Source organism: Quercus suber, unplaced genomic scaffold (genome assembly GCF_002906115.3).
Source record: "Quercus suber isolate HL8 unplaced genomic scaffold, Cork oak 2.0 scaffold_24, whole genome shotgun sequence".
Taxonomy (NCBI): Eukaryota; Viridiplantae; Streptophyta; class Magnoliopsida; order Fagales; family Fagaceae; genus Quercus; species Quercus suber.
Genome location: NW_027069489.1, coordinates 297,005 through 323,226, shown reverse-complemented (window position 1 = coordinate 323,226; position 26,222 = coordinate 297,005). Strand labels below are relative to the sequence as shown.

The 26,222-nt window shown below is 37.4% G+C and overlaps 3 protein-coding genes across 4 annotated transcripts; 1 reads left to right on the top strand and 2 right to left on the bottom strand.

The window, feature by feature from the left end:
• Positions 1-580: 580 nt before the first annotated feature.
• Positions 581-1,093, top strand: LOC112020052 (uncharacterized). The gene has a single exon (XM_024052640.2). The coding sequence runs from the start codon at positions 723-725 to the stop codon at positions 906-908; it is 186 nt and encodes a 61-aa protein (XP_023908408.1). The 5' UTR covers positions 581-722; the 3' UTR covers positions 909-1,093.
• An 11,262-nt stretch (positions 1,094-12,355) lies between these two features.
• LOC112012892 (nuclear transcription factor Y subunit A-3) lies at positions 12,356-17,064 on the bottom strand. 2 transcript variants are annotated; one of them, XM_024045263.2, is made up of 7 exons: positions 16,730-17,064; positions 15,104-15,154; positions 14,714-14,934; positions 14,249-14,361; positions 14,099-14,170; positions 13,149-13,319; positions 12,356-13,038 (listed from the first exon to the last, which is right to left on the bottom strand). In XM_024045263.2, the coding sequence occupies exons 2-7, from the start codon at positions 15,124-15,126 to the stop codon at positions 12,601-12,603; spliced, it is 1,038 nt and encodes a 345-aa protein (XP_023901031.2). In that variant the 5' UTR covers positions 15,127-15,154; positions 16,730-17,064; the 3' UTR covers positions 12,356-12,600. The 2 variants fall into 2 exon arrangements, with proteins under 2 accessions (XP_023901031.2, XP_065622139.1); XM_065766067.1 differs by lacking the exons at positions 15,104-15,154; positions 16,730-17,064 and having other exon boundaries at positions 14,714-15,029.
• A 5,637-nt stretch (positions 17,065-22,701) lies between these two features.
• LOC136064648 (uncharacterized) lies at positions 22,702-24,153 on the bottom strand. The gene is made up of 2 exons (XM_065766621.1): positions 23,618-24,153; positions 22,702-23,386 (listed from the first exon to the last, which is right to left on the bottom strand). Exons 1-2 carry the CDS (start codon positions 24,151-24,153, stop codon positions 22,702-22,704), a joined length of 1,221 nt encoding a protein of 406 aa, XP_065622693.1.
• Positions 24,154-26,222: the final 2,069 nt, after the last annotated feature.

The following is a 26,222-nucleotide window of genomic DNA, read 5'->3' as shown; positions in this document are numbered from 1 at the left end:
AAAATAAATAAATAAATAAAATTCATGCCCTTTAACTATAAAAAAAAAATTAAAAAATAAATATGACTGAACAAAATCGCGGACAAAATAAAAAACACTTATTTGTATGTTATACTTTATTGATGTGTTTTATAATATGAAATGTTTAAAAAATATTTATTTTGTATGTAGTATTTTGTTGAATATGAAATAGATATTAGTTTTTATTTTCATAAGTTTTTTTTTAGTTTTAAGCTTTAGCCCCCTTCAGGTATGAATCCTATTTTCGTATCTGTGTGGGCCTACCTTTTTTGAAGAAAAAAAAAAGGTGCATATTTTGTTACGGCAACATGAACTCTTATCACAGTCACATCAATTCACTGAAATTAAAAAGTAAACATAGTCAAAGCTAGAGTGCTGGCCCTGCTGGGTACATCATGCACAGTGGTAATAAATTATACATGAAATACATATTTAGTAATAAATTTTAATTAAAAAAACAAATTACAAAGTTTTTAGAAGAAAAAAAAATCTGGGCTGGGCCTGCGCCCATGGGCCCTATATACTATAATATTCTAGTCCAGTTCACCACACTATAGCACCCATTCCGCTCAGCTCATGTTTCCAGAGTCTTTCTTACTTCTTCTTTCTTCTTCAACCTCCACAACACAAAAATCCCTTCTTCTTTTTTTTTTTTTAATCAAAATCGAAAAAACCCAGATTTTGTTTTTGATTTTGGGAAGATGGGTATCATAAAGAGTAGCTTTTCGTTCATAGTAGGGACGGTGTGTGGAATATACATAGCTCAAAACTACGACGTTCCGAACATCAGGAAGCTCGCCCACGATGCCCTCTACAAGGCCAAGCTCGTCGAAGAGAAGTACCGGAAGCCCAAAACCAAGGCCCACTACGACGACGACGACGGCTAGGATCCGACCCGACCCGACTCCGTTTTGCCAAAATCAACCAGGTCTTCAAGATAAAATCATAAAACTCTTTTTTGGAATTCTAGAAGAATACAGTGAACTTTTTTTTTTTGGAATTCAGTTATTGATTGCGAAATTGTGTAAATTTCAGTTTTTTGAATTATCAATAAGTCCCTCTCTCTCTCTCTCTCTCTTTTCGTTTACCCAAAAAAAAAACACTCTCTCTCTCTCTCTCGCACAAAAAAGTGATGCTGGTGAAAATTGCAGAAACCCCCACCGAAGAAAAAGCAATATGATCATAGATCGAATCAGGTCCGTTCATTTGCTTATTCATTCTCAAATTTTCGTTTATTTACTCCACAATTAAATCAAAAAAATTCAGAGATTCAGATATAAAGTTTTTGACTTTTTTAGCTTCTAATAGTGACATCTGCAAGGCAATTTCATAAGGGATTTCTTAGAGGTCGCTAGCTAGGTGCAGAATCGTAGGCATTATAGTATTCAATGAGTTTTCAAGAAAGTTGTAGACAGGTGTTTGACCAGCAGGCTATGTTCAAGCGTATTAAAGGATTCATCAAATTGAGAAAAGCTTATGATGATCAATGTGCCATCTGTCGGGTGTGATTTGGTCTTTTACTGTTTACCTTTTAGTTAGTATTATTCATGCCTCAATGTTGAACTCGGCTAATTACAGGAACCTATGGCCAAGTCTAAAAGGCTACACTGCAAACATCTTTTTCATCTTGCATGCTTGAGATCTTGGTATGATTCACGCTTTTTCTGATTTTACACCTTACCTTTTGGTTTTGAACCCTATGGAAGGTGGTCCTTGGAGGTTTGTTTCCGAATTTTATGTCATTGTAGTTTCTCTTGCCTGCCTTGAAATAAGAACCTTGCTTCCTCTAACTGAAAAAGCATACAAATTGGCTTTGGAGTCCACTTAGATTATGGAAATCTTGTTCTCTTTTGTCTTGTCAGTAGTGCAGCCTTCTTCAAGCAATATATATGAATAATCGTTGGTGCAGTAACTTAATAAAAAAAAAAATTTCTTTTTTTGGGAAATCTTTTCTCCTTTTGCTCCATAGGACTGGAATCAAGTTGATTATGATTATGCATACTCCTTAATATGTGATAATATGTGATAGATGAATTGACATACTGAATTAGAGGATATAAAGCTTCAGTTTTATACCGCATCCTTATAGAATTTAATTTCAATGGACAAATATCTCCTAAACTTGATATTGTGTAATTGGTTTACAACTTCCAATATTTTCAAAAAAACTAGGATTTCAAATATCACTCCTCCCTTATAATTAGTAAATTATCACCAATAATATATATATATATATATATTTTGCAACCAACCTTAACCGCATTTCGTTACTTGTTTACCGAACCACTCGTTTATTAGTTTTTTGCTATACAAATTGGACCCATTTCTATTCTCCTCACTAGTGCAGTATCCTATTTGAATTTGCTTCATTTCCCAAAGTTTGTTAGGTGTTCTGTTCCATTTTAGTTTTCGTATTTTAATTTTAATTTTAATTTATTTAATTAATTAATTTTTTTTTTTTTTTTTGAGAATCGTTTTCGTATTTTAATTTAAGTACCACATACTCTACTTGTTGTAGGATTTTGAATCATTTACCTATTACAGGTTGACTTTGGGTAAGCTCTGGGTGAAATATTTGGAGCTCTAGCTTTTTGTAAATTGAGAGAGAATTCTTAGCGTTTATTTGGGATTGGCTTATAAGATTTTTTTTTTTTTTTTTTTTGACATTTTAAAAAAACCTCTCCTTGATGTCGCGCGTAAATGTAAAGGCCTACCTAAGTGTTGTTTGAAAATAATTTATTTTCAATAGCTTATTTGTATATTATAAAACAAATAATTAAAAATTAAACTTATTATCAAAAAGTTAAAAATTAGATTATTTGAAATAAAGTTTAGACAAAATGCAAATTATGGATCATATTAATCGGTGTCTTTATGGAAATTGTTAATAAATCATATTAAGAAAGTTTTAACACTATCATGAAAAATATAAAAAACTATTAGAAAAATTAATTGATTTATCATTTTACTATAAAATGTTTCTAAAAATAGTTTCTAAATGAATACTCCTTAGGACATCTATTAACATTTCTCAAAAACTATAACCAAAATCACTCGAAATCTTTATTGAGTGATTGTTTTTTCTTTTCTTTTCTTTTTTATTTTTTGTTAAACTGGATAGATAACATTAACAACAAATAAATTTATTACAAAACAGTTTGACTTTATCAAAAGCCAGCAAAAGTTCCACCGCATGTAGTGGTTTATAAAAAATAACAAAGTCTATAAATTACAAGGACCCAATTTTTGCTAAACTATTTGCACATATATTGGCTAGGGATGGCAAAGGAGCGAAGCGGGTCTGAAGGATGGGGTCTTTGCCCCCACTCCGCATGATTTTGACTTACCCCATCCTCGTCTCGCTCGACCCTGCATGACAAGCAAAATTTCTTGCCCCATCCTTGCCCCTTGCAGTCTAGCGAAGCCCTGCCTTGCCCTATAAAACTCTATTTCTTGTTAATTTGCTCACAATCGTTGCAATTATTTTTAAAAAAACTTGTTTTGTTAATAAAAATATATTAGAAATCAAAAATAAATTTATCTCATCAAATTAAACTAATTTTTAGCAAAAATTGAATATTATTATTAAAGTGTTTAATAAGACAATATCATATCAAAAACAAAAATCTTATAATACAAAATCAATGATTCAATAGTATATAAATTTGTTTTTAATAAAGACAAAAGAAAATGTTAAAATTGATACGTTATTTATAACCTTGCTAGGGGGGAAAAAAAGTCATAAATCTTTGCTAGGTAAAATAAAATAAGTTGATGATATGTTTGTTTAAATAGTTGGGTTTTAGGGTATAAAAAATTTACAATCTAACCTTTATCAATGCGGGGCGAGGCCAAGTGGGTTGGGTCCAAAAAGTCTAAACCCATCATCGCCTTGCCCTGTGATGCAGGACTAAATCTCTTTCCATTCCCAACCCACCACCTTTGCAAGGCGAAGAAAACTTGCATGGGGCAAAGAGGAAAGGGGCGGGACAAAATTGTCATCCTCAATATTGACTTCTCTGAAACTTTTCTATTTCTATTTCACATAAATCCACTTTTATTGTGTATAAGTAAATATATATATAAAAAATCAAAAATCAAAAATCAAAACGTTCGTCCATCAAACGGACATCTCATAAGCATGTAAATCTCATAATCATGAGATTCTCGTATTAAAATATATAATTGTTTGGCTAAATTATAAAATGCACTATCTAACTTTACTTAAAATTTAATTCCGTCCTATAATTCTTATCTTTTTGCAAAGAAACTCAAAATCCATGCACAGTTATGTAGACTGCTCTTTTATTTAATATCAAAACTTACACAGCAACACCAAAAAAAAAAAAAAAACACACACACACACACACACAATTTTCATTTTGGTTAGCACTCTCAATAACCAAACACAGCTTACTCATTGGTCAAAATCCTAAACGCAATTTTCCCAATGACGAAACAACCAACTTATAAAAAATTTACTTCTCACGTATATTGTTCTTCAATTTTCTTCTATAAATTAAAACTAGAACTAACAATCGCACAGTTAAATTCTTTTTTCTTTTGTCTTCATTCCCTTAATTTCTCCAGAAACAAACAATGCATTAAACCACAGCCAATAAATTTTTTTTTAAATTAAAAAAAAAAAAAAACACACAAAATTCAACAAAGAGAAACTCTTGCAAAATACCATAGACTATTCAAATCTTAATTCATATAATCATTTTTCACAATGCCAAAAACAACCAAATTGAATTATTAAAAAATTAATTTATATGTATATAACGTTCATTGTTGTTCAATTAATCTCTGGAAACTAAACAAAAACGAACAGTTATCCCTTTTTTTTTTTTTTTTTGGTACTAATACGAAAAAAAAAATCAAACAAAGAAAAACCGTTTCCTATTCCTAAATTCAAAACAATAAAATAAGTTTAAAAAAAAAAAAAACGAAATAAGAATTGAAAGAAGCGAGAAAAATCAAGAAACACATAAAAGTTATAGAGAGAAGTAATTGATTCTCAATTCAAAGCTAAATAATAAATACACAACGAAAGAAAAGAAAGAAGCCAAATTCTTGTTGTAAAGGCGAAAATGACAATGCCATAACGCTCAAAACGACATTTCAACAGAAAAGAAACACATAAAAGTTAGAGAGAGAGAGAGAGATACAAACCTGCAGTGAAAGCTTTGAGCAAGCCATCTCTACGGCCTTTGATATCACCAAAAACATCTTCCACTGTGATCTATCTCTCTCTCTCTCTCTCTCTCTGTGAACCAATTAAAGTCAAATCAAATTGTGGTTAAAACAAATTATGAAATGAATAAATAATGTGTATGTGTATGTGTATGATATTTGCATATATACGGGGTAGGATAGGGATGGGGATTATAGTGGTTTTTGTGGGGTATAATTGGAAATGAGAGAGATGGTGAGGATTTGAATATTGGTGGATTTGGCGGGTTAATTGGATTTGATAGAGCGATAATGAGTTAGACAGAATTATTGAAAAAATGAATACAAAAATGCTATTACCATAATTTTTTTTTTTTTTTTTTAACAGAGGATTGATGTAGCTAGTAATTATTTATGATTGTAAAATAATTTGAGCTTTTAACATTACTCTGTGCTTAAAAAGTGTGTCGCAGCCCCGCGAGTGTTTTTTTTTTTTTTTTAATTTTTTATGGTTGAATAAATAAATAAATAAAAAGTTTTCTTTGTGGATTTATTGACCTTATTTCTTGTGAAGGTAATGGGTTATACTGTTAGGATTAGTGTCTTAAAGTCCTATTGTATGCTATTTATGATATTATGTATAACATTATGTTATTTGTAATAAAGTTGTTTTATTATTATTTAAAATAATGGTAACATGAATATTTGGATACTATCTGTAATGACCTAAGGAAAAGCGCTAGTCACATCTGCTCTATACCTCAAAAGGACTAGTTACAATTGAGGCTCTTTATAGTTGTTAATACAGTCCAGATTTACCCAGCAAATATCCGACGTAGGACTCATTACACACACACACACACACATCACAGAATCAACCAAATTGGGGTATCATACTATCATATAGTCTTTAAGATGCATAGTATATGATTTATGAGATTTAGTCATATAAGATATAAATCACAAGTTCTTTGTAACTCAAAATTTTACTTCGTAGTCGGTAATGAAATTGGGCATTTCATTTGCGAAAACTATAACATGTCAATTAAGATGATTTAATATATTTTAAGTGTATAAGACATACAGAACTGGACCGCTGTGAGATTTATTATTTTATTAACGACTATCAAATGAATAATAAATCTCACGACTTTCATTTACATGAACTCTCAATCTTGAGGGAATAATGAACCGTTCATGAAATGTAAGTTGCTTTAATATATCAGGAGTGAGATCTAAACAAAGCGTAAAAATCTCAGTATGTTGGGCTACCACACGTAATGTTGAAGGAACACATATTCTCAAGATAGAATTTATAGTCTCTTTATAGAGATATAATATATTTCCTTGAGATAAGTTTAATGGGTTTGATTATTCAGAGTGTTAGGCCTAACCACTTTAGTAAAGAGTTACTAAAGTTTATATTTTATGAAATTAAATTTCATAAAATATATATGAATAACTTAAATGATTAAACCAGGTACTTAAGGATCAAGATGTAATAATCTTTAAAGTGACAGTTATATATTATGGTTTTGTATTCTACGAATATTTTCATGAAAGGGTTAAATTTTAATAGTCTTGGGATATAATTTATTAATAAGGTCTATAGTGCAATTATATTTATATAGCGACATTAAATATAATTAATGGTAACTTTGAGCTTGTCAAGAGTTGATAGATAAGTCGAAAGCCCATTAGAGCCAGAGCTTTATTTGTCCCTTTTGGTTCCACTCCAAGTCACACACTAAAACCCAATTGGGCTGGCCCAATTAGATAATTAGTTATTTATTTAATAAAAATTATTAAATAAAGTAATTGGTAAGTGTAGAAAAATATATATACATATAATTAAAAATAGAATTTATCAAAGTTTTTTCTCAAGACTCTTAGTTATTCTCTTGAACAAATATATATAGAACTGATTGAGAGACCACATATCTTGGGCATATTTTGGAATTTGAGTGAAGATTGAAAGTCTTCCCAAGTTCAATCTTCATTTGTTTTGAATTTCGCCGCATCAAGGTATGCATTTTTGTTCTTTGCTTCTAAAATTTTGATTGCGTGTTATCTCACATGGATGAAATAAATCCGTTTGTTTTCGTTACGTATTTTTGTATGAAATACAAAACTGAAATTTTCATGTGTTTACCCAACATATACCACAAGCATCACTTGAGTAATAATGGGGTGCTACTATTTGAATATCACAACTCATACAAAGTACATGTGATGGGGTACCGAGTGGTTTCTACCATTGAACCACACCCCTTGTGTGTTTGAAGACTTGTTTGGTTGGAGATTTCTAGCATCCTTGATTAAAATGATATGAAAATTGTGGTTTAATAAGTGTTGTTAAAACATGTGTATACAGTATTTATAAGGCAAAAAATGTGTTTGGTACCATGTTTCAAACATGTTTTAGTGTGTAAAAAACATTAATATGTGTTTGGTATGTGTGTATTATTTTTAAAAAGCTGACAAGCACAATACCATTTAATATATATTTTTTATTTGAGGAGAGAAGTCAATTTCTGTTTTTTCTAATCAAGTGGGCCTCATGGTTTTCAACATATTTACAAAAGTGTCATTGAATAACGTAATTTGATAACTGAAAACTAGTAAAATGAGTTTTCTAAATACAGTGTTTAAACACCTTAAAATGAACAATGTAAATCAAACACTCCAATAAAAACACTCTTACCAAATGCCTTTTTTCCCCCCATAGTTTTCAGTGTTTAAGTATTGAAAATTGTCGTTCAAACACCCTAACCAGACAGGCCTTGAGTTTTTGGTATTGTGAGTATAGGAAGTGGTTCACTCTCACTCCTCTTTGATATCTTAATTTTTTTTTTCTTTTACTTTTTTAATGAAATTTTGCTATCATTATCTTACAAAATGAATAGTATAGCATATGGCTTGAATATTATAATTTGTTTTTTTCTTAAAAAAAAAGAAGAAGTTAACAAGTGAATTTAGGGTCTAGGTTGAATTTTATAATGGAGTCAATTTACTTTTTATAAGGAGTTGAATCACTTTCAATTTAAAGAATATTTTTTTATAGAATATGTTAATAGGTGCTCGATTGCACTTGTTAAGGACGAATCTAGTAGGTTCCACTATATTGAAAAGTAAGCAAGTAAACAAATATTTATTTAACTGAATATTGTACAACTCTCTAAAATAAGTTAATTGATTGCAACAAAAATCTCAACCTTAACAAATACATTTTAACACTTGCTAATCAAACCATTTCCAAATCCAAATGCATATATAGCCCATTTCTATTCACCGTAAGGAGTGCACAAGGACACTTGACAACATCCTATTAAGATTTGGACTTTTGTTTCCCCAAAGTTGGTTAGGTGTCCTGTTCGTTTGTGGTTTGGTATTTTAATTAAGTACTACATACTCAGCTTGGTTTAGAATTTCAATTTATTTTCCTATTACAAGTTGACTTTGGGTAAGCTTAAGTTCTCTTGAAATCATTGGAGATTTAGCTTTTGTACATTGAAATAGAGCATTCTTTGGGTATGTTTTGGAGTTTGGTTTTGTAAGAGTGTTTTTTGCCACTTAAAAAAAATTCCTTGACATCGTTCATAAACATAGCAAACCACATAAAATCTTTACTTTTGATCTATTTATTTCAATACTATAACTTCCATTTATTTTTAACATATCCCTTCTATCCATCTCTGTTAAAAGGATCCGTTAGATGTCCTAAATTGACATGTCAAAATGACGTGATTTTTAAGACACCTAACGCCACAACATGACAAAATTAGACAAAAAGGACAACATTGAATAATAGTAAAAATAATATAACTTAAGTGAATAAATAAAAAGTTATAAGGCTAAATTGAATTTTAGATAAAATTAGATAATGCAATTTGTGATTCAATCAAATTTATATAAACAAGAGATGTGTTGTACATGATTCTTATATGTAAGAAGAATATTGAATACAATTGTTGTAAAGATAAATAGTTGGTCACAAATATTTGGGATTTGTTGGAGTTATGGTTACAGACTTACAGTGAGTGAGGTTGGCAATAGGATTTTGTTATTGATAATGTAGGCGGAAGTAGTTTTTACATTATGATTAGTTTGATATGATAATTGTAATATTGGTTTAAGTTTATTCTGTTATTCATAGAAACAAAAAGAATTTTATATCACTGGTGTGTGTGATAACTACTCATATAGTAGTACACTTCAGACTTTTTTTTTTGGGATAAAAAGTACATATATGATAGGAATGTTACATAAAATACCACCTCTATCTGTAATATATAAGTGCAAGATCTATATAGAGAATCTATCTTTATCTTTATGAAGAGGATATATACTCTCATATGTACAAGATGGTATAACATGAGATAGGATAGGACCTTCAGGAATTGGGAGGAGCCTGAGAACTTTGTTGGATTCGGGCTTAGATTTTCTGTTTTCAATAGCCCAGTCCCACATACTGTGTTTTGACTCTAAAACGGATCTCTTTGGCATCAAATTGAGCAATTTGGATCTCTATTCAAATTCCATTTTTTTTAAAATGGCATTCAACTCTTTCTCCTACTTTCACCACACACACACACAAAAAAAATCGTTCTTCTCTTCATGGGACCACTTACATCTATTTAAGAAGAGAGAGATGCACCATCAAAACTATAAAATAGTAAATTCAAAAATGGAATTTAAGAAATTAATGAATTTTATTTTAGAATTGATAAAGATAATGAACCATTTAAGATCATTGCTATTTCTATTGAGGGTAGGATCCAATGATGGAATTGATGCAAATACTTCAAAAAACTTGAGCCAAAGTTTGTGCCAAAACCTTCAATGCTGCTAACCAACTCAGCATTTGGCATCTTTTATTAGATCTTTACCCTTTCTAATTCTAGGGATATATTCCCCAATCAGATAATCCTCCTTCCTGCGTATGATTTGATTTTTACTTGATTATCTAACAGTAGCATACGTAAGGACCTATACTTCTTTTACCAACAATTTATGTATTAAAATCTAAGCTTGCATAGATGACCACATGGTTTTTTTATTTTATTTTATTTATACAAAAGAGTTATTTTAAGTTCACAACCTTTATTATACTATTTTTCACAACTATTCTATGTGACTGATTATAATTAATCTTTCTTTCACTTTCATATAGACCCACCACTTTTTTTTTTCACCGCTTACATAAAATTTTTATCATGTGATTGATTGTAACTAACTATTTATCTGTCATTTTTACATAAACTCACCACTTTATTTTTCTATAGCTCACATAAAATTTCTATTTATATGACTTATTCTAACTAACTGTCTGTCACTTTTACATAAACTCACCACTTTTTTTTCCCATTACTCACATAAAATTTAAATTTTGTTGGAAATGGTGTGCTCCTACAATTTTTTTTTTTGAAGATAAAAAGATGCATATTTTGTTATGGCAACATGAACTCTTAACACAATCACATCAATTCACTGAAATTAAGAAGTAAAAAAGTTAAAGCTAGAGAGCTGGCCCTGCAGGGTACATCATGCACAGTGGTGCCATATCTTTCGCGGCCTCATTACCTGGAAGATTGTACAATAGGAAGCCAAGTGTGCTCCACATAACAAGCATATTAAAAGTAACAACCGATGCATCCCCAACCAAAATCCAAAGGCAGTAGTAGGAGAAACAATTATTTTGGATCCATTGTTAGACCCAAAATTTTAGGACCATGCCTAGATTGTTGTAATTGTTTATTTCAATAACGGGCAACAGACTCAAGCCTGGTCCCATTGGCAAAAAGTATAGGAGGAAAAGAATCTAAAATTTGTGATTTTCAACTATGCTATTGTACGGAATCCGTGCAACAGCAAAACTATTAATAAATTGCACACTCCCATTTTTTATTTGTGCCTAGGCTTATCAGCAACAAAAGATTATGCACTTTCATCTTTCACCAAACCAATAACTAAATTAGATCAGAAATTGTATGCCCCTGAATAAAAAAACTTTATTATCAGAGTCAACTGTCTAGGCAGTCATAGAGGCACAAGTTAACAGCAAAGAAAAGCAATTATGGTCATGTCCCCAATCACAAACTTAGTCTTAAAACATATTTGTATATGCCCCAAACACAAAATGTGCACAAGAAGTAGAGGTCTACACTTTGCTTTTAGCAAGCCAACATGAAAAGCAACCGAGCAGGAAAAAGAGCCAAGGATGACTTCCCTTTAGGAATTCAAATTGCAGCAGCCATCTTCTCCACAAAAGATACTTGAACTGCTGGGGGAACGAAGGACAGTGAGACGGTGTTGCTTACTAGCAACGCGCAGCATATCAACTGAGTGACCATGCATTGTCCCGCCGATGTGAGGAGGATAGCCAGAGAACCTGAATTCTGGCTGCTGGAAGATGTCGTCACTGTTGGAGACACTTGTGACATCAGAGCAAGAGGTGGTGGAAGCTCTATCCCTATAGTTTTCAGGCTGATGAACTTCAGATTCTGACATATTTGCAAACAAATGTAGCTTTGGTTCCCATTACTCACATAAAATTTAAATTTTGTTGGAAATGGTGTGCTCCTACAATTTTTTTTTTTGAAGATAAAAAGATGCATATTTTGTTATGGCAACATGAACTCTTATCACAATCACATCAATTCACTGAAATTAAGAAGTAAAAAAGTTAAAGCTAGAGTGCTGGCCCTGCAGGGTACATCATGCACAGTGGTGCCATATCTTTCGCGGCCTCATTACCTGGAAGATTGTACAATAGGAAGCCAAGTGTGCTCCACATAACAAGCATATTAAAAGTAACAACCGATGCATCCCCAACCAAAATCCAAAGGCAGTAGTAGGAGAAACAATTATTTTGGATCCATTGTTAGACCCAAAATTTTAGGACCATGCCTAGATTGTTGTAATTGTTTATTTCAATAACGGGCAACAGACTCAAGCCTGGTCCCATTGGCAAAAAGTATAGGAGGAAAAGAATCTAAAATTTGTGATTTTCAACTATGCTATTGTACGGAATCCGTGCAACAGCAAAACTATTAATAAATTGCACACTCCCATTTTTTATTTGTGCCTAAGCTTATCAGCAACAAAAGATTATGCACTTTCATCTTTCACCAAACCAATAACTAAATTAGATCAGAAATTGTATGCCCCTGAATAAAAAAACTTTATTATCAGAGTCAACTGTCTAGGCAGTCACAGAGGCACAAGTTAACAGCAAAGAAAAGCAATTATGGTCATGTCCCCAATCACAAACTTAGTCTTAAAACATATTTGTATATGCCCCAAACACAAAATGTGCACAAGAAGTAGAGGTCTACACTTTGCTTTTAGCAAGCCAACATGAAAAGCAACCGAGCAGGAAAAAGAGCCAAGGATGACTTCCCTTTAGGAATTCAAATTGCAGCAGCCATCTTCTCCACAAAAGATACTTGAACTGCTGGGGGAACGAAGGACAGTGAGACGGTGTTGCTTACTAGCAACGCGCAGCATATCAACTGAGTGACCATGCATTGTCCCGCCGATGTGAGGAGGATAGCCAGAGAACCTGAATTCTGGCTGCTGGAAGATGTCGTCACTGTTGGAGACACTTGTGACATCAGAGCAAGAGGTGGTGGAAGCTCTATCCCTATAGTTTTCAGGCTGATGAACTTCAGATTCTGACATATTTGCAAACAAATGTAGCTTTGGGGAGCCTGAATCATCCAGTCCATGGCTTGTAGGAGTATGATTGGATTCTTCGAGCTTCTTCTTGTTGAGAAAGCGTCCACCAGATCCTCTAGCCCTATTTAATGCATGGAGATGCCGAGATTCATGAAGATATGGCTGCACATGTTTCATAATGGCATTTCTTAGAGAATATTGCCTGTCAACCAAATTTCCATGCATAATATAGGGAACTGTAAAAGGACAGGGAAAACTCAAAACACTCATACCTTACGACTTTTGATGAGTTTGTTCTGAGCTTCAAGCTTGGCACGAAACTGCCTCCGTCTGAGAATTGCATGGTACTGCTTTTTATTGACATAAATGGGTTCATCGTCTGGAAAACCAAGGGGAAGGGGCACTCGAGCAGTGGCCATCCCTATTATTTGGGATGGATGCATCTGCATACATTTCAATGACAAAAACTTCACTGAATGGTAACAGGGAAAACATATCCTCATGCAGCAACAGACTGGAAGTGGTGTTGTTTTTGTATAAATTTTGAGGCCATATATTAATTAAAGGCAAATGGAGTATTTAATGAAAACCACTTCATGGTAGAATCCACAAGTAGAAAACAACTCATGAAATCCACTGTATGGTTGAAACCACACAAGCAATCTTATATGACATCCAGCAAAACTTTAATTTTTTATCATCAACCTATTAAAAAAAAGAATAGCAGGTTATTTAAAATAACCTCAGTTTGATATGATTCTTTTGCATTTATGCCTTGAAAGTTCAGATATCATAAAGAAAATAGCATCTGATAGATAAAAGGGGAGAACCTTTCCTACCAAAAGTATCATAAAGACAAGGAAAGTAAAAAGAATAAAAGCAAAGGAGATGCAAAGCTAAAAAAAATGGGGTGAAAAACGAAATAAAATGGTGAAATACTTCATAGACCTACTTTTCAAACATTAAATAATCTGTAAGGCCAGCAAGATGTTTATTGCACTTCCACTTAAATAATTAAGCACAGATTGATGCCTAAGAAGGTTCTAATTTCTAAAAAAATGGTAAACAGTCTAAATTTTGAAGAATCACAAATTTCTGGTAAACAGATTAGCCCTGGGGATCCACAAACTGGAAACAAGATTATAGAAAGAAGGGAGGAAAAAGAGAAACACCCCCCCCCACCCATCAGGGGATGATTATTACATTTTCGCAAGGTACTTACAATAGCCTGATGTCCAAACGTAGCAGCAAACAGACTGTAATATGGATCAGAATAGGGAAATTGAAGGCAAGCCTGAAACAGGAAATGTAAGAAATATAAGATTCCAAATCTTTCCTCGCAACCATCCAAACACAGGCAGCATCAACCTACAATTGATTGGCTATGATCAAGCTTTGATGAAGAGAAGACTAAATCCTGAGTTCCCATCAACGAGAATTGTCTTGTGATGCCTCCAATAGCCTTCCCCTTAGTTTCAATAAATACTGAAGAAGCACAAGAACAACAAAATGAGATTTGTATCTGGCCTAGTAACAAGAAGGTGCACTAAACCCATTAATTATAGGTGAAGAACCTCTTATTTTATTAAGGGAAGTCCTCTCATATATAAGTCAACTTAAACGACATTTATAACAGCTCCAACAAACAGCATGATAATAGTCTATATGCTAAACTAATATCTAATGATAATTGATAAGATAACTGATATGAACACAGAAACTGTACACATAGAAGGATTAAAAGACCCCCAAAACCATCAGGCACTTACTATGCACAAAGATTTTTTATTTTTTAAAAAGGATCAAGAACAAAGGGACTTCATAGTTCATATCATACCTGATTTTGGCGAAACTATGCCTTGTCCACAAGGGTTGCTTTCTTGCATACTAACCACTTCAGGGTAAGATTGACCAGTTGATTGAGTCGAGGGGGAATCCTGGTCTTGGAATTGAAAATTCAATTGCTCAGTGTTATGAAAATGTTGTGGGGGGTTTCCCATCTTCAAGCTTAAATTTCTGGACATAGATGATTGCTGGACTTGTAATTCAGTAGAATTCCTGAATGAGGGACAATAAACAAACCATGAAGATGCTGAATCGGCAGAACTTGTACTAAAATGTTTCTTTAAGTTCCGCATTGTCTTAATTACTGCTCAGAGCATTTAAAAATTAAGATCATAAATTTACAAGATTTAAAAAATATATAAGTAATAGAGGAAATATGTACCTGCATTTAGCTTCTCTACCCATCAGAAACCACGTGCCAACTAAGTGTAAGCTGCAACAATGTTATTTTACATCAATTATTTAGGCAAAAGCACCAAAAAAGAACTGCAGCTTTATATATATGTACACACATGCGTGTTTGTGTATATATATAACAATGAAACTAAGGAATCTCTATGCGGATAGGAAGGAATAACTATGTTAGGAAACTTGCGTAACACAGAAGTGAACATTATCTTTTGAATGGTATTATAACAACTAAACATGATTCACTCATAAAGTATATGCCCCTTTGAGCACACCCAAAAGGGTCAACCAACAACAGTTGATATAAGTAGCTCATCAGTGATTTGAAAATACAGACTACACCAATATATTGTATCACCCTATCCACAACCCTTTCTCACTCAAGAAAGGACAACTAAATAGTGATTATAGAAGCTTCGGTAAGAGTCTGAAATGGACTTTCAATATCATTGAAAAGAATAATCATGTAGGGAATGAGAAAATTCATATATGACATCTCTTACACTAGATGAGCTTTGGACACAAGCAATGACTTTTGTTTCCAAAATCTCAGAACATAATTTTATTCATAGATTAACTTATCTCATCTTTGCATTTAGCTTGGGAAACATCTTGCCATCAATTTGAATTGGATACGAGAACCATCTCAAATACCTTTGATGATATTTATGTTTCTTTTTGCTTTAACATGATGATAGGTTAAACTATAACACCAATTTGATTTTTCATAAGATAGATTAAATAAAATTACATGCGACTTCCAAGCACCCCACATTCCCTCAAAACTCACAATTCATGTAAAAGTACGTAAGTAAGGAAAGAGTTCAACATATTTCATTGGACAAACTAATTTCATATGGACTCAAATTCTGCATTTCTAACTGGTCAACATAAAGATTGAGATATTATTCAAACAAAAGGATCGGCCAATGTATAAAATTAAGCATGCAAACTAAACAAAAAAAAAATCGGAAATAGGAAAGTTAAATATGAATTCATCAAGTAGCTAGTGACCAAATAGAGCAATCAAAGCATAGCCCTGAATGAAACAGAGCCAAGCAGATATACTGCTTAAGAACAGAAAACTGAATTAACTTCTCATTATTAACATCATGGACCCAAAAAAAAGCATATGAATCAATAAGAAAAAATAGTATCATATTCCAATTGGGACATGAAAAAATAAAGAAAAAAAAAAAACCAAGTGAAAATTTTTAAAATAAGTTCCTCTACAGAAGCTATCTACATTAATAAACAAAAAAAGCACTTCCTCAAATTAGAAACCATTGCATATATTCAACACCCAGAAATTAAATTTGAGAGCAAAAAGGAAAGCAATGAAATTTACTACCCAAAACAAAAAGAACCCACAAACTAATATCAGATACAAACCAGGAAACCCCATTATTTCAAAATTCAAACCCCAACAATACTAAAAATCCACTCCCAAGTCCCACCAAAGATTCACAACTATAAATATGTCAACCAAATAATAAAAATAAAATAAAAACAAGAATAAAATCAGATGAAATAAACCCAACCCCAGAAAAAGAGAAGCCAAGAAGAAGGTAAAGAGAGAGAGTGTGTGAAAAGGAGAGACCTTTGGGATTTGTTAAAGTGCAGGGAAACAAGAAATGATTGTTGTTGTTGTTGTTGTTGTTGTTGTTGTTGTTGCTTTTTTTGTTTTTGTTAGCATGGATTTGTGCATGCCCTCCTTGATCCTTCTAACCCCACAAAAGAACACACACAAAAGACTCTCTCTCTCTTCACTTGGGTTTTGGCTTTGGAACCAAGTCCTAGGCTTACTCACATATCTCTTCCTAAAACAATGGATTCTTGCATTAACAGTTTAACACATACTTAACAATCTCAACTCATCACCACCACCACCACCACCTCTACTACCAGCTTTCCACTCTTCAAAGTTTTTATCTTTTACATATCCTTTTATATTCTTTTTTTTTTTTTTTAAATCAAAATTTTTTCATTTATTTATTTTTTAATTAAAACTGTATACTTTTTATCTTTAACATTGTTTTTCTTTTGTTTTTGTGGTTGGTTTTTTGTCGTGTTGTGGTTAGTGTGGTAATAACCTAATAATAATTTTTTATCAAAAAAATAATTTTTTTAATTAATTTATTTATTTATTAAATTCACTAACAGTCTCTTAAATATACTCAGCCGCCCTTATATTTTTCACTTTTTACTTCAGCCACGCGCTCTCCATGGAGCGTGGAGTGCACTTTGAGATAAAATGGATAACTATCCTTTGTTGGTGATTTTGATGCATGCCACGTTTGCCATTTCTGTATGATTGAACGGTTGGGATTTACTCATACATACCCCTAATTTCTTGGACTTGGTGTATTTTTTTTTTTTCCCTTAAATGCACTAGTGTTTCTAGTTGGGAGGAACTCCTGCTCCTCTTAAGAGTCGCAGATTAGAGACAGTCAGAGGTTATCTTGGCGATTAATATTAAGGATTTAATAGCTAAGGTTCCAATATTAGCTCTATTAGTAAAGTTTTAGTTTAAATCAATATTCAATTAATAATTTATTAGCATGGTAATAAAGAATAGGGTTATATTAATGGTGCCTTTATGACAATTGTTAATAAATTATTTTAGAAAAAATGTATACTACTTTAATGAGAAATTGAAAAAGTTGTTAAAAAATTAATTATTTTTTTTTATTTTCCTATAAAAAATTTTCTAAAATGGTTCATTAATAAACGCTATTAGATTTCGTAAATAAAAAATAAAATAAATAAATAAAATAAAATAAAAAACTTTTTTTTTTTGAGAAACCAAATAAAATAAAAAAACTGATGAATCAAGAAAATTCACCAATGAGTCGCACGATACTCCTTTCGCTTCGTATACTAACCTGCGCGAAACAAAAGAGAAAACCTATCGAAGGACACCGGTGTGGTGCCGGCCAAACACCCTCCGAAGGTTAAGTCAGAAAGTATTCTCACAACTCTAGAGTGCTAGAGAGGGGTTAATTATGCGTACCTTGACTTGTGAGGGTGTTGGGGCTTTTATAGTGGCTTAAGGTTGACATTCCTTTCTTGGCGCGGAAGTTTTTTCCTTATAGGATTCTCCTTGTAGAATCCTAGACGTGATGAACAAATCTCCTCCTTATGCGGAAGATCTTTACCAAATATATAAGATTTTCAGAGTCCTACTGGCGCAAGGACTCTATTTGGGCCCGTATGAGAGTGGGTCAGAATATCCCCCATTAGGGGCTCAACAGGCCCATGGACAACTAGCCCACCATCCTTCACTCCGTCCATATCCGGCCCGTTCACATCAGGTCCGTCCATTGGAGGCCCGTGCAAATGATGGATCCGTTTATTTGGGCGTAAGCGGACCATATTCGGTCCGTTCAGTCACATAAGACATTCCAAGGTATTTCGTCCCTTTCAGTTGCCCCCTCACCCGATGGGTCCGTCAGCAATAATGAACGGACCCATAGGGTGACGGATCTAAAACTCGATCAGGCATACAGGACACCTATGTCCATAAATTTTCATTCGTACATTGCTGGATCAGGAGCTGATGCATTAATGTGTTGTGCCAAGTGTCATCCTGTCAATGGCTGTTGTTTTGGAACGAGGCGTCGCTTCGTCTTCCGTGCACTCCCAATATAAATATCAGTCATCCGCCCTTCATTTCCCTACTTGCTGCTAGAAGAGATTGTCAGAGCGAGTCCGTCACGTCTGTCAGAGCACAATCCGTTCACTCACGCATCCGTCGCTCGTCGCATCTTACTCCAAGCTTCTGGTGAGTTATTTTATATCCGTCCTTTCTTTTTCCTTTTGCTCTTATTTGTACTCTATGTGTCCGTCGTTATTTCCAACCCATCAGAGTCTTAGGTTTTGTAATTACATGTAGGCCATGTCTAGTGCGTCAAGTAACCAGTCGGTCGTTCCCGACGGGGCGGATTACGAAGGGGTATACCCGTCAGGTCCCAAAGACCACGACGTCCCGAGCGAGAGTAGTTCGTCATCATCTTCCTCGTCCTCAACACATGAGGGCCTGGAGATGATCGAAGTCCAAGAGGTATCAGACGACGAAGAGCAACTAGTGAGGTCTGTCGTGGGGATTGATGGACTTAGGGAGTTCATCTTGCCCCCAGAGTGGACGGTTCATGCTTTTACGTCGACCATCAAGGAGGGTAACTTCAATACACTAAGGGACCGCTACCAAATTCCTGACCACATCCCACTCCGTCTACCTTATATGTCAGAAAAATGTTATTACGAAGGAGTGGACGGAGTGGGCGTGTACGAGCAAGTGCTTAAGGCTGGGTTGAGGTTCCCATTGAGTTCGCTACACCGCGAACTCTTAAGCTACCTAGGCATATCCGTCAGCCAGGTGTCCCCCAACGCCTGGAGAGTCTTTATCGCCATGGAGGTCCTGTACGGAGCCATGTCGGACGGAGCAAGGAGGCTTACAATAAGAGAGTTCCTCCATTGCTACCGTCCGGACGAGATAGACAAGTCGAGGGGTATGTACAGCTTTGTCCCTAGAAGTCCCGTTCTGAAAGTTATTTATGAGACCCCGGACTCAAATAGGGATTGGAAGAGTCGTTACTTCTTTATGGAAGGAGATGATTGGATGAGTCATCCAGGGGAGACGGACTTCATGCCCGTCGACACAGTTTGGAGCATTTTAAACTCATCTATTACGGTCCGTCATAAATCACTCTGTACATTTTTAGTAATTTGTAATGTTTCTGATCTCCGTCTTTTATGGTGCAGTTCGACGGCGTCCCCAAATTACACTTGAGGAATTCAGTTTCCTCGAGAGAATTTTTTTAAAGACTACACCAGAAGAGAGGACGTGGGCCAAGCTCGTCAACCTCAATACTATTTACTGGTATTGTGACGGTCCCGAGCCCACCCCAGTGGCTTTAAAGTACGAGAAACAGACCCGTCTGCGTAAGTCCGTCTACCCTCATGGCCCTTTTTTTTCTTTTTTTTTCTTTTTTTTTGTTGTTCCTTAGTCCGTCATCCTTTTTCAGAGATGGAGGATGCAAAGAGACGAGCAACCATAAGACTTCGAGCTGCGAAGAACAAACAGGCCGGGACGGACGCCATGGGGACGGGCTCCAGTAAACCATCTCTAAAGCGGAAGCTGCCCGTGAAAAGCGACCGTCCACCCAAGCAGCCCAAAGTCCCTTTGGACCCGGTCCTCGGCTTGATGGCTGAGGGGAGTAAGTCAGTTACCCCGTCTAAGCACGGTAAGGGCAAGGGGCTAATGACGTGTCAGCCAGGCGAGCAGAAAAAACCACCCGTCTTACTCCGCGAGGATTCCAAGTATGCCTTGGAAAAGTTGTCGTCAATCATTACCACCGACGACTACGAGGATCTTGGGAATCACTCGACAGAGGCGATGGGGGAGACGGGCCTCTTCAGCATTGCCCAGGTAATGTTCCGTCGTCCATAGTCCATCCGTTCATCAATTTTTGACTTATATTTTGCTAACTTATTTTTGTCGTCCTCAGTCTATGATCATGATGAAAGGCCTCATAGGATGGTGTCTCAACCACGAGACGACCATTGGCCGACTTCGTGAGAAGGTCAAGATGACGGAGGGGGAGCTGCTTGACCTGAAGGCCTGGAAGGTCACTCAGGAAAAGAAACTGAGGATGGCCGAGACGGCCCGGGATGAGGCCGTTCAGCTGGTGGAAAGTCTGAAAAAAAGACTTGGTGGACAAAGACAATGAAGCCCGTCAGGCCAAGGAGGACGCCGTACGCGAGTACCGTGACTCCGACGACGTTATTGCGGAGCTGAGTCTAGTTTATAACGACGGGTTCGACGATGCTCTCCGTCAGGTGAGGAGGTTGTACCCGGAGTTAGACTTATCCACCGTCACCGTCTCTGCCCCCGAGCCGTCCACTGCCCAGCCCGCTCAGACGGAGGATACTGATGCTCTCTTTGATGAGGATGTCTGCGAAGCTCCAATGGATCATACTGCTGCGGACAGCAAGGCTAAAGATGTTGGGGACCGTCCAGCCGAAGAGGGAGACGGAGCTGCATTATCTTAATTTGTAATAACTTAGTTTTTTTTTTTTTTTTTCTTGTTTATTTTTTTTTTTGCAAGTGTGGAACAATTTTTAACACCCGTTATGTTTATGGGTTTTGTATATACATTGACCGTTCAGCATGTTTATTTTACGCTGGGTCCGTTGACCTTCTGTTTTATCTTTGTGGAATGCATGTTTTTATTTTCAACGCATTTTCATGCTTAAGTGAGCTCCGTCCTGCTTATCGTGGTACCTCCTTTCATGACTTGCTTAACCATGGGCCGTCATCCCTTTGGATGATTTGCGTGACTTGGAAATATTATTTGCTTTTAACTGGTTCGAACATGTCCGTCATGTATAATTTGAATCCATCCGTTGGGTAGATTGTTTATTGAACATGCTCGTTAGGCATAATTTGAATCCACCCGTTAGGTAGACTGTTTTTTGTACCAGTCCGTCGGGTATCTTACTTAGTTTCCTTTGTGAGGTCCGTCCAACTAGTGGACGTTATCCTGGGTTCGCTCATTACACGGACTTAACAGTATCCGCCTATTTGGGTTGACCTGTCCGCTTATGGACGACGCTACTGGTCCGTCCACTACTCGGCCTAAAGGTTTTTATCCTCATGGGATGGTCTGCTCATTTCGGGGATAATTTGATTAGTTCGCCCATTATCTGGACTTAGGCGCTCATCCTTTTAGGGTGATCCGTCCACCTGGTAGGCAGCCTAATTGGTCCGTCCATTATATGGACTTAAGTTTTCATCCTCTTTGGATGATCCGTCCATTTTGTGGACAGTCTTATTGGTCCGTCCATTATATGGACTTAAGTTTTCATCCTCTTTGGATGATCCGTCCATTTTGTGGACAGTCTTATTGGTCCGTCCATTATATGGACTTAAGTTTTCATCCTCTTGGGATGATCCGTCCATTTTGTGGACAGTCTTATTGGTCCGTCCATTATATGGACTTAAGTTTTCATCCTCTTGGGATGATCCATCCATTTTGTGGGCAGTCTTATTGGTCCGTCCATTATATGGACTTAAGTTTTCATCCTCTTGGGATGATCCGCCCATTTTGTGGACAGTCTTATTGGTCCGTCCATTATATGGACTTAAGTTTTCATCCTCTTGGGATGATCCGCCCATTTTGTGGACAGTCTTATTGGTCCGTCCATTATATGGACTTAAGTTTTCATCCTCTTGGGATGATCCGTCCATTTTGTGGACAGTCTTATTGGTCCGTCCGTTATATGGACTGGTTTTTTATCCACTTGGGATGATCCGTCCATTTGGTAGACGGCCTTTGGGACTTGTGATATTGAGTTAAACAGACTAGGCAGGAAAAATTTTGTTGCCTGAAAGAAGTCTTTATAGGAAAATGGTGCCTGCCCCTTTGGGCTTAAAAAGGCACTAGTAGAGAGGTTCGTTCAAAGTAAAAGCATAGAAAAGTAAAAATAATTGTTCAGAACAAAAACTACTGAAAACTTTAGAAATGACCTGGAATGTTTGCAAGGGGTGGATGCCTCTTCACGTTGCATCTATTGGTAGTACCTCCGTAGGTGCTCAGTGTTCCACGGGTGTTGCAGTTTCCGCCCGTCCATGGTTTCGAGGTGGTAGGTTCCCTTCCTCTGCCAAGATGAGATCTTGTAAGGTCCTTCCCAGTTGGGGCCGAGTTTTCCTTGCGAGGGATCTTTAGTTGCTCCCATTACCTTCCGAAGCACGAGGTCTCCGATCTGGAAGTCTCTGCGTCTGACTTTGGAGTTGTAGTATTTTGCCATGAGGTTTTTGTATCGAGCTATCCTTTGTTCAGCTGTAGTCCGAACTTCGTCGGCTAGGACTAGCTGTAGCCGCAAAGCCTCTTCGTTCTTGCCTCCCTCGTAGCTTTCCACTCGATAGGTTGTAAGACCTATTTCTGCTGGAATGACAGCCTCGCTCCCGTATGTCAGCCTGAATGGTGTTTCTCCTGTGGGCGTTCTTGCCGTTGTGCGATATGCCCATAAGACACTTGCTAACTCGTCGGGCCATATACCTTTTGCCCCCTCGAGCCGGGTCTTGATGATTTTGAGCAGGGACCGGTTCGTGACTTCGACTTGGCCATTCGCCTGTGGATGTGCGGGCGATGAGTAGTGATTCCTGATGCCTAACTCCGAGCAAAAATATCGGAATGCCTTGTTGTCGAACTGTTTCCCATTGTCAGAGATGAGGACCCTTGGTATCCCGAATCTGCATATGATATTCCTTCATACAAAACCTCTGACGTTTTTCTCCGTGATAGTTGCTAGAGCTTCCGCTTCGACCCACTTAGTGAAGTAGTCGATCCCTACCACCAGGAATTTCAGCTGTCGCGCGGCCGTCGGGAGAGGGCCCATGATGTCTAGTCCCCATTGGGCGAACGGCCAAGGGGCCGTCATGGGTGTCAGCTCTTCGGTTGGTTGCCTGATTAGGTTACCAAACCTTTGACATTTGTCGCAGATCTTGACGTAGGTTTGTGCGTCCTTCTGCATTGTGGGCCAATAGTATCCCGCCCGGATCAGTTTGTGTACCAGAGACCGCGCCCCCGAATGGTTTCCGCAGATGCCTTCATGGACCTCTCTCATTACATAGTCCGCTTCCTCGTGACCCAAACACCTCAGATATGGTCGTGAGAATCCTCTTTTGTATAAGACGTCATTGATTATTATAAACCGTGAAGCCCGGACTTTCAACTTCCTGGCTGTGTCCTTGTTGTCCGGGAGCGTGCCTTCCTTCAGGTAGGCCATTAGGGGTGTGGTCCAATCGTATTCTGGATTTACTTCCTGCACTTTCGTCTCACTGTTAATGATTGAGGAGTTCTGGATGAACGACAACACCCGGTCGGGGGTCGTCATGGTCACTGCGGAGGCGGCTTTTGCTAGCCGGTCAGCACATTCATTCTCCTCTCTTGGGATCTGGACGAATGTGACCTGGAGGGAGTCAGTCCGTCTTCTGACTTCTTCCAAGTATTTCTTCATTTTTCCCCCATGCATTCATAGGTGCCACCAATCTGACTGACCACCACCTGCGAGTCGCAATGTACAACTATGGCCTCGGCGCCTGCTGCTTTCGCCAGGTCTAATCCTGCTAACAATGCCTCATACTCGGCCTCATTGTTGGTCGTTGGGAAGTCCAATCGGATCATGCACTCGATCGTGTCTCCGTCAGGGGTTTGAATTACCACCCCGGCGCCCTCAGCTAGCCTGTTTGATGATCCATCCGTGTGGATGTTCCAGAGTCTGAGAGCTTGTGGCTCCTGCTGCCCCGTTTGCGTATATTCGGCGATGAAGTCAGCTACAGCTTGGCCCTTTATTGCGGTTCGCGGACGGTAGTGTATGTCAAACTCGCTCAGCTCTATCGCCCACAGGGCCATTCATCTGGCTGCTTCGGGGCTGCTCATTGCCCTTTTTAGGGGCTGATTTGTTAGGACGATGATGCTGTGAGCTTGAAAGTATGGTTTCAGTTTTCGAGCTACGGTTATCAGCGCGAAGGCTAGCTTCTCCATGTGGGGGTATCTTTCTTCAGCCCCTCCGGAACCCCCTGCTTACGAAATAGACGGGCCGCTGCGTCCCTTCTTCTTCCCTTACTAGGGCCACGCTTACTGCCACTTGCGAAGCGGCTAGGTATAAGTAGAGATCTTCCCCCGGCTTGGATGGGCTGAGCAAAGGTGGCGAGGAAAGGTATTTCTTTAGATCCTCAAATGCCTTCTGGCACTCCTCCATCCATTCGAATGATTTCTTCAGGACGCAGAAGAACGGTAAGCACCTGTCTGTTGCCTTCGAGACGAACCTGTTCAAGGCGGCAACTCTGCCGTTCAAGCTCTGCACCTCCTTTGTTGTCCTTGGTGGTTCAAGCTCCATGATGGCACGTACTTTCTCTGGATTGATCTCTATTCCTCTTTGGGACACCATAAAACCCAAGAATTTTCCTGCCGTCACCCCGAATGCACACTTGTCCGGATTCAGCTTCATGTTGTATGACCGTAGGGTATCGAATGTCTCCTGGAGGTCACTCAGATGATCTTTTTCGAACTGGCTCTTGACCAGCATGTCGCCAACGTAGACTTGTACGTTTCTCCCAATCTGGTGTACGAACATCTTGTCCATTAATCTTTGGTATGTTGCCCCGACGTTCTTGAGTCCGAACGGCATCACCCTATAGCAAAAGAGGCCTTGGCTAGTGACAAAGGACGTTTTCTCCTGATCGGGTTCCTCCATTTTGATTTGGTTATAGCCCGAGAAGGCATCCATAAAACTTAAGAGCTGGTGTCTGGCCGTGGAGTCGACCAGTGCATCTATCCGCGGGAGGGGGTAACTATCCTTTGGGCATGCTTTGTTAAGGTCCGTGAAGTCGACGCACATCCGCCACTTCCTACTAGCTTTCTTGACCATGACCACGTTCGCCAACCATTCTGGGTTCTCTTATAAAACCCGCTTCGAGTAGCTTTCCGACTTCCTGTGCTATTGCTCTGTCCCGTTCAGGAGCGAACACTCGCTTTTTCTGCCGGACTGGGGGGGTTGAAGGGTTCACGTTCAGCTTGTGGACTATGACAGAGGGATCGATCCCGGGCATGTCTTCATGGTTCCATGCAAAGATGTCTTGGTTCCTTCTGAGGAGTGTTATGAGGGCCTGGCGCACGGGTTGGCAGGCTAATGTTCCAATTCTGGTTGTTCGCTCCAGTTTGGACTCGTTGAGTACCACTACCTCCAGCTCTTCAGCTGGTTCTGCGACCGTCTGCTGTTCTTCTATGCTCATTGCCTGATGGTGATCTTCCATTTCTAGCATGGCAATGTAGCACTCTCGGGCGGTTGCCTGATTCCCCCGTAATTCTCCAATCCCATAGTCCGTTGGGAATTTGATCATTAGGTGGTATGTGGATGTTGCTGCTTTCCATGAGTTAAGTGTGGGTCGTCCGAGAATACCATTGTAAGCAGAGGAGCAGTCTACTACGAGGAACATTACATTCCTAGTGAGTTCTTGTGGGTAATCACCCACCGTTACCGGGAGTGTGATGGAACCTATTGGGAATACCCTGGTCCCTCCGAAG

Coding starts and splice junctions, on each gene's coding strand:
- LOC112020052 (XM_024052640.2), top strand. CDS start 723: ATGGGTATCATAAAGAGTAGCTTTTCGTTCATAGTAGGGACGGTGTGT.
- LOC112012892 (XM_065766067.1), bottom strand. CDS start 15,014: ATGCGGAACTTAAAGAAACATTTTAGTACAAGTTCTGCCGATTCAGCA. Junction 14,362..14,713: donor CATAGTTTCGCCAAAATCAG/GTATGATATGAA, acceptor GTGCTTCTTCAG/TATTTATTGAAACTAAGGGG. Junction 13,039..13,148: donor AACTCATCAAAAGTCGTAAG/GTATGAGTGTTT, acceptor AAACATGTGCAG/CCATATCTTCATGAATCTCG.
- LOC136064648 (XM_065766621.1), bottom strand. CDS start 24,153: ATGAAGAAATACTTGGAAGAAGTCAGAAGACGGACTGACTCCCTCCAG. Junction 23,387..23,617: donor ATCTGCGACAAATGTCAAAG/GTTTGGTAACCT, acceptor TATCATATGCAG/ATTCGGGATACCAAGGGTCC.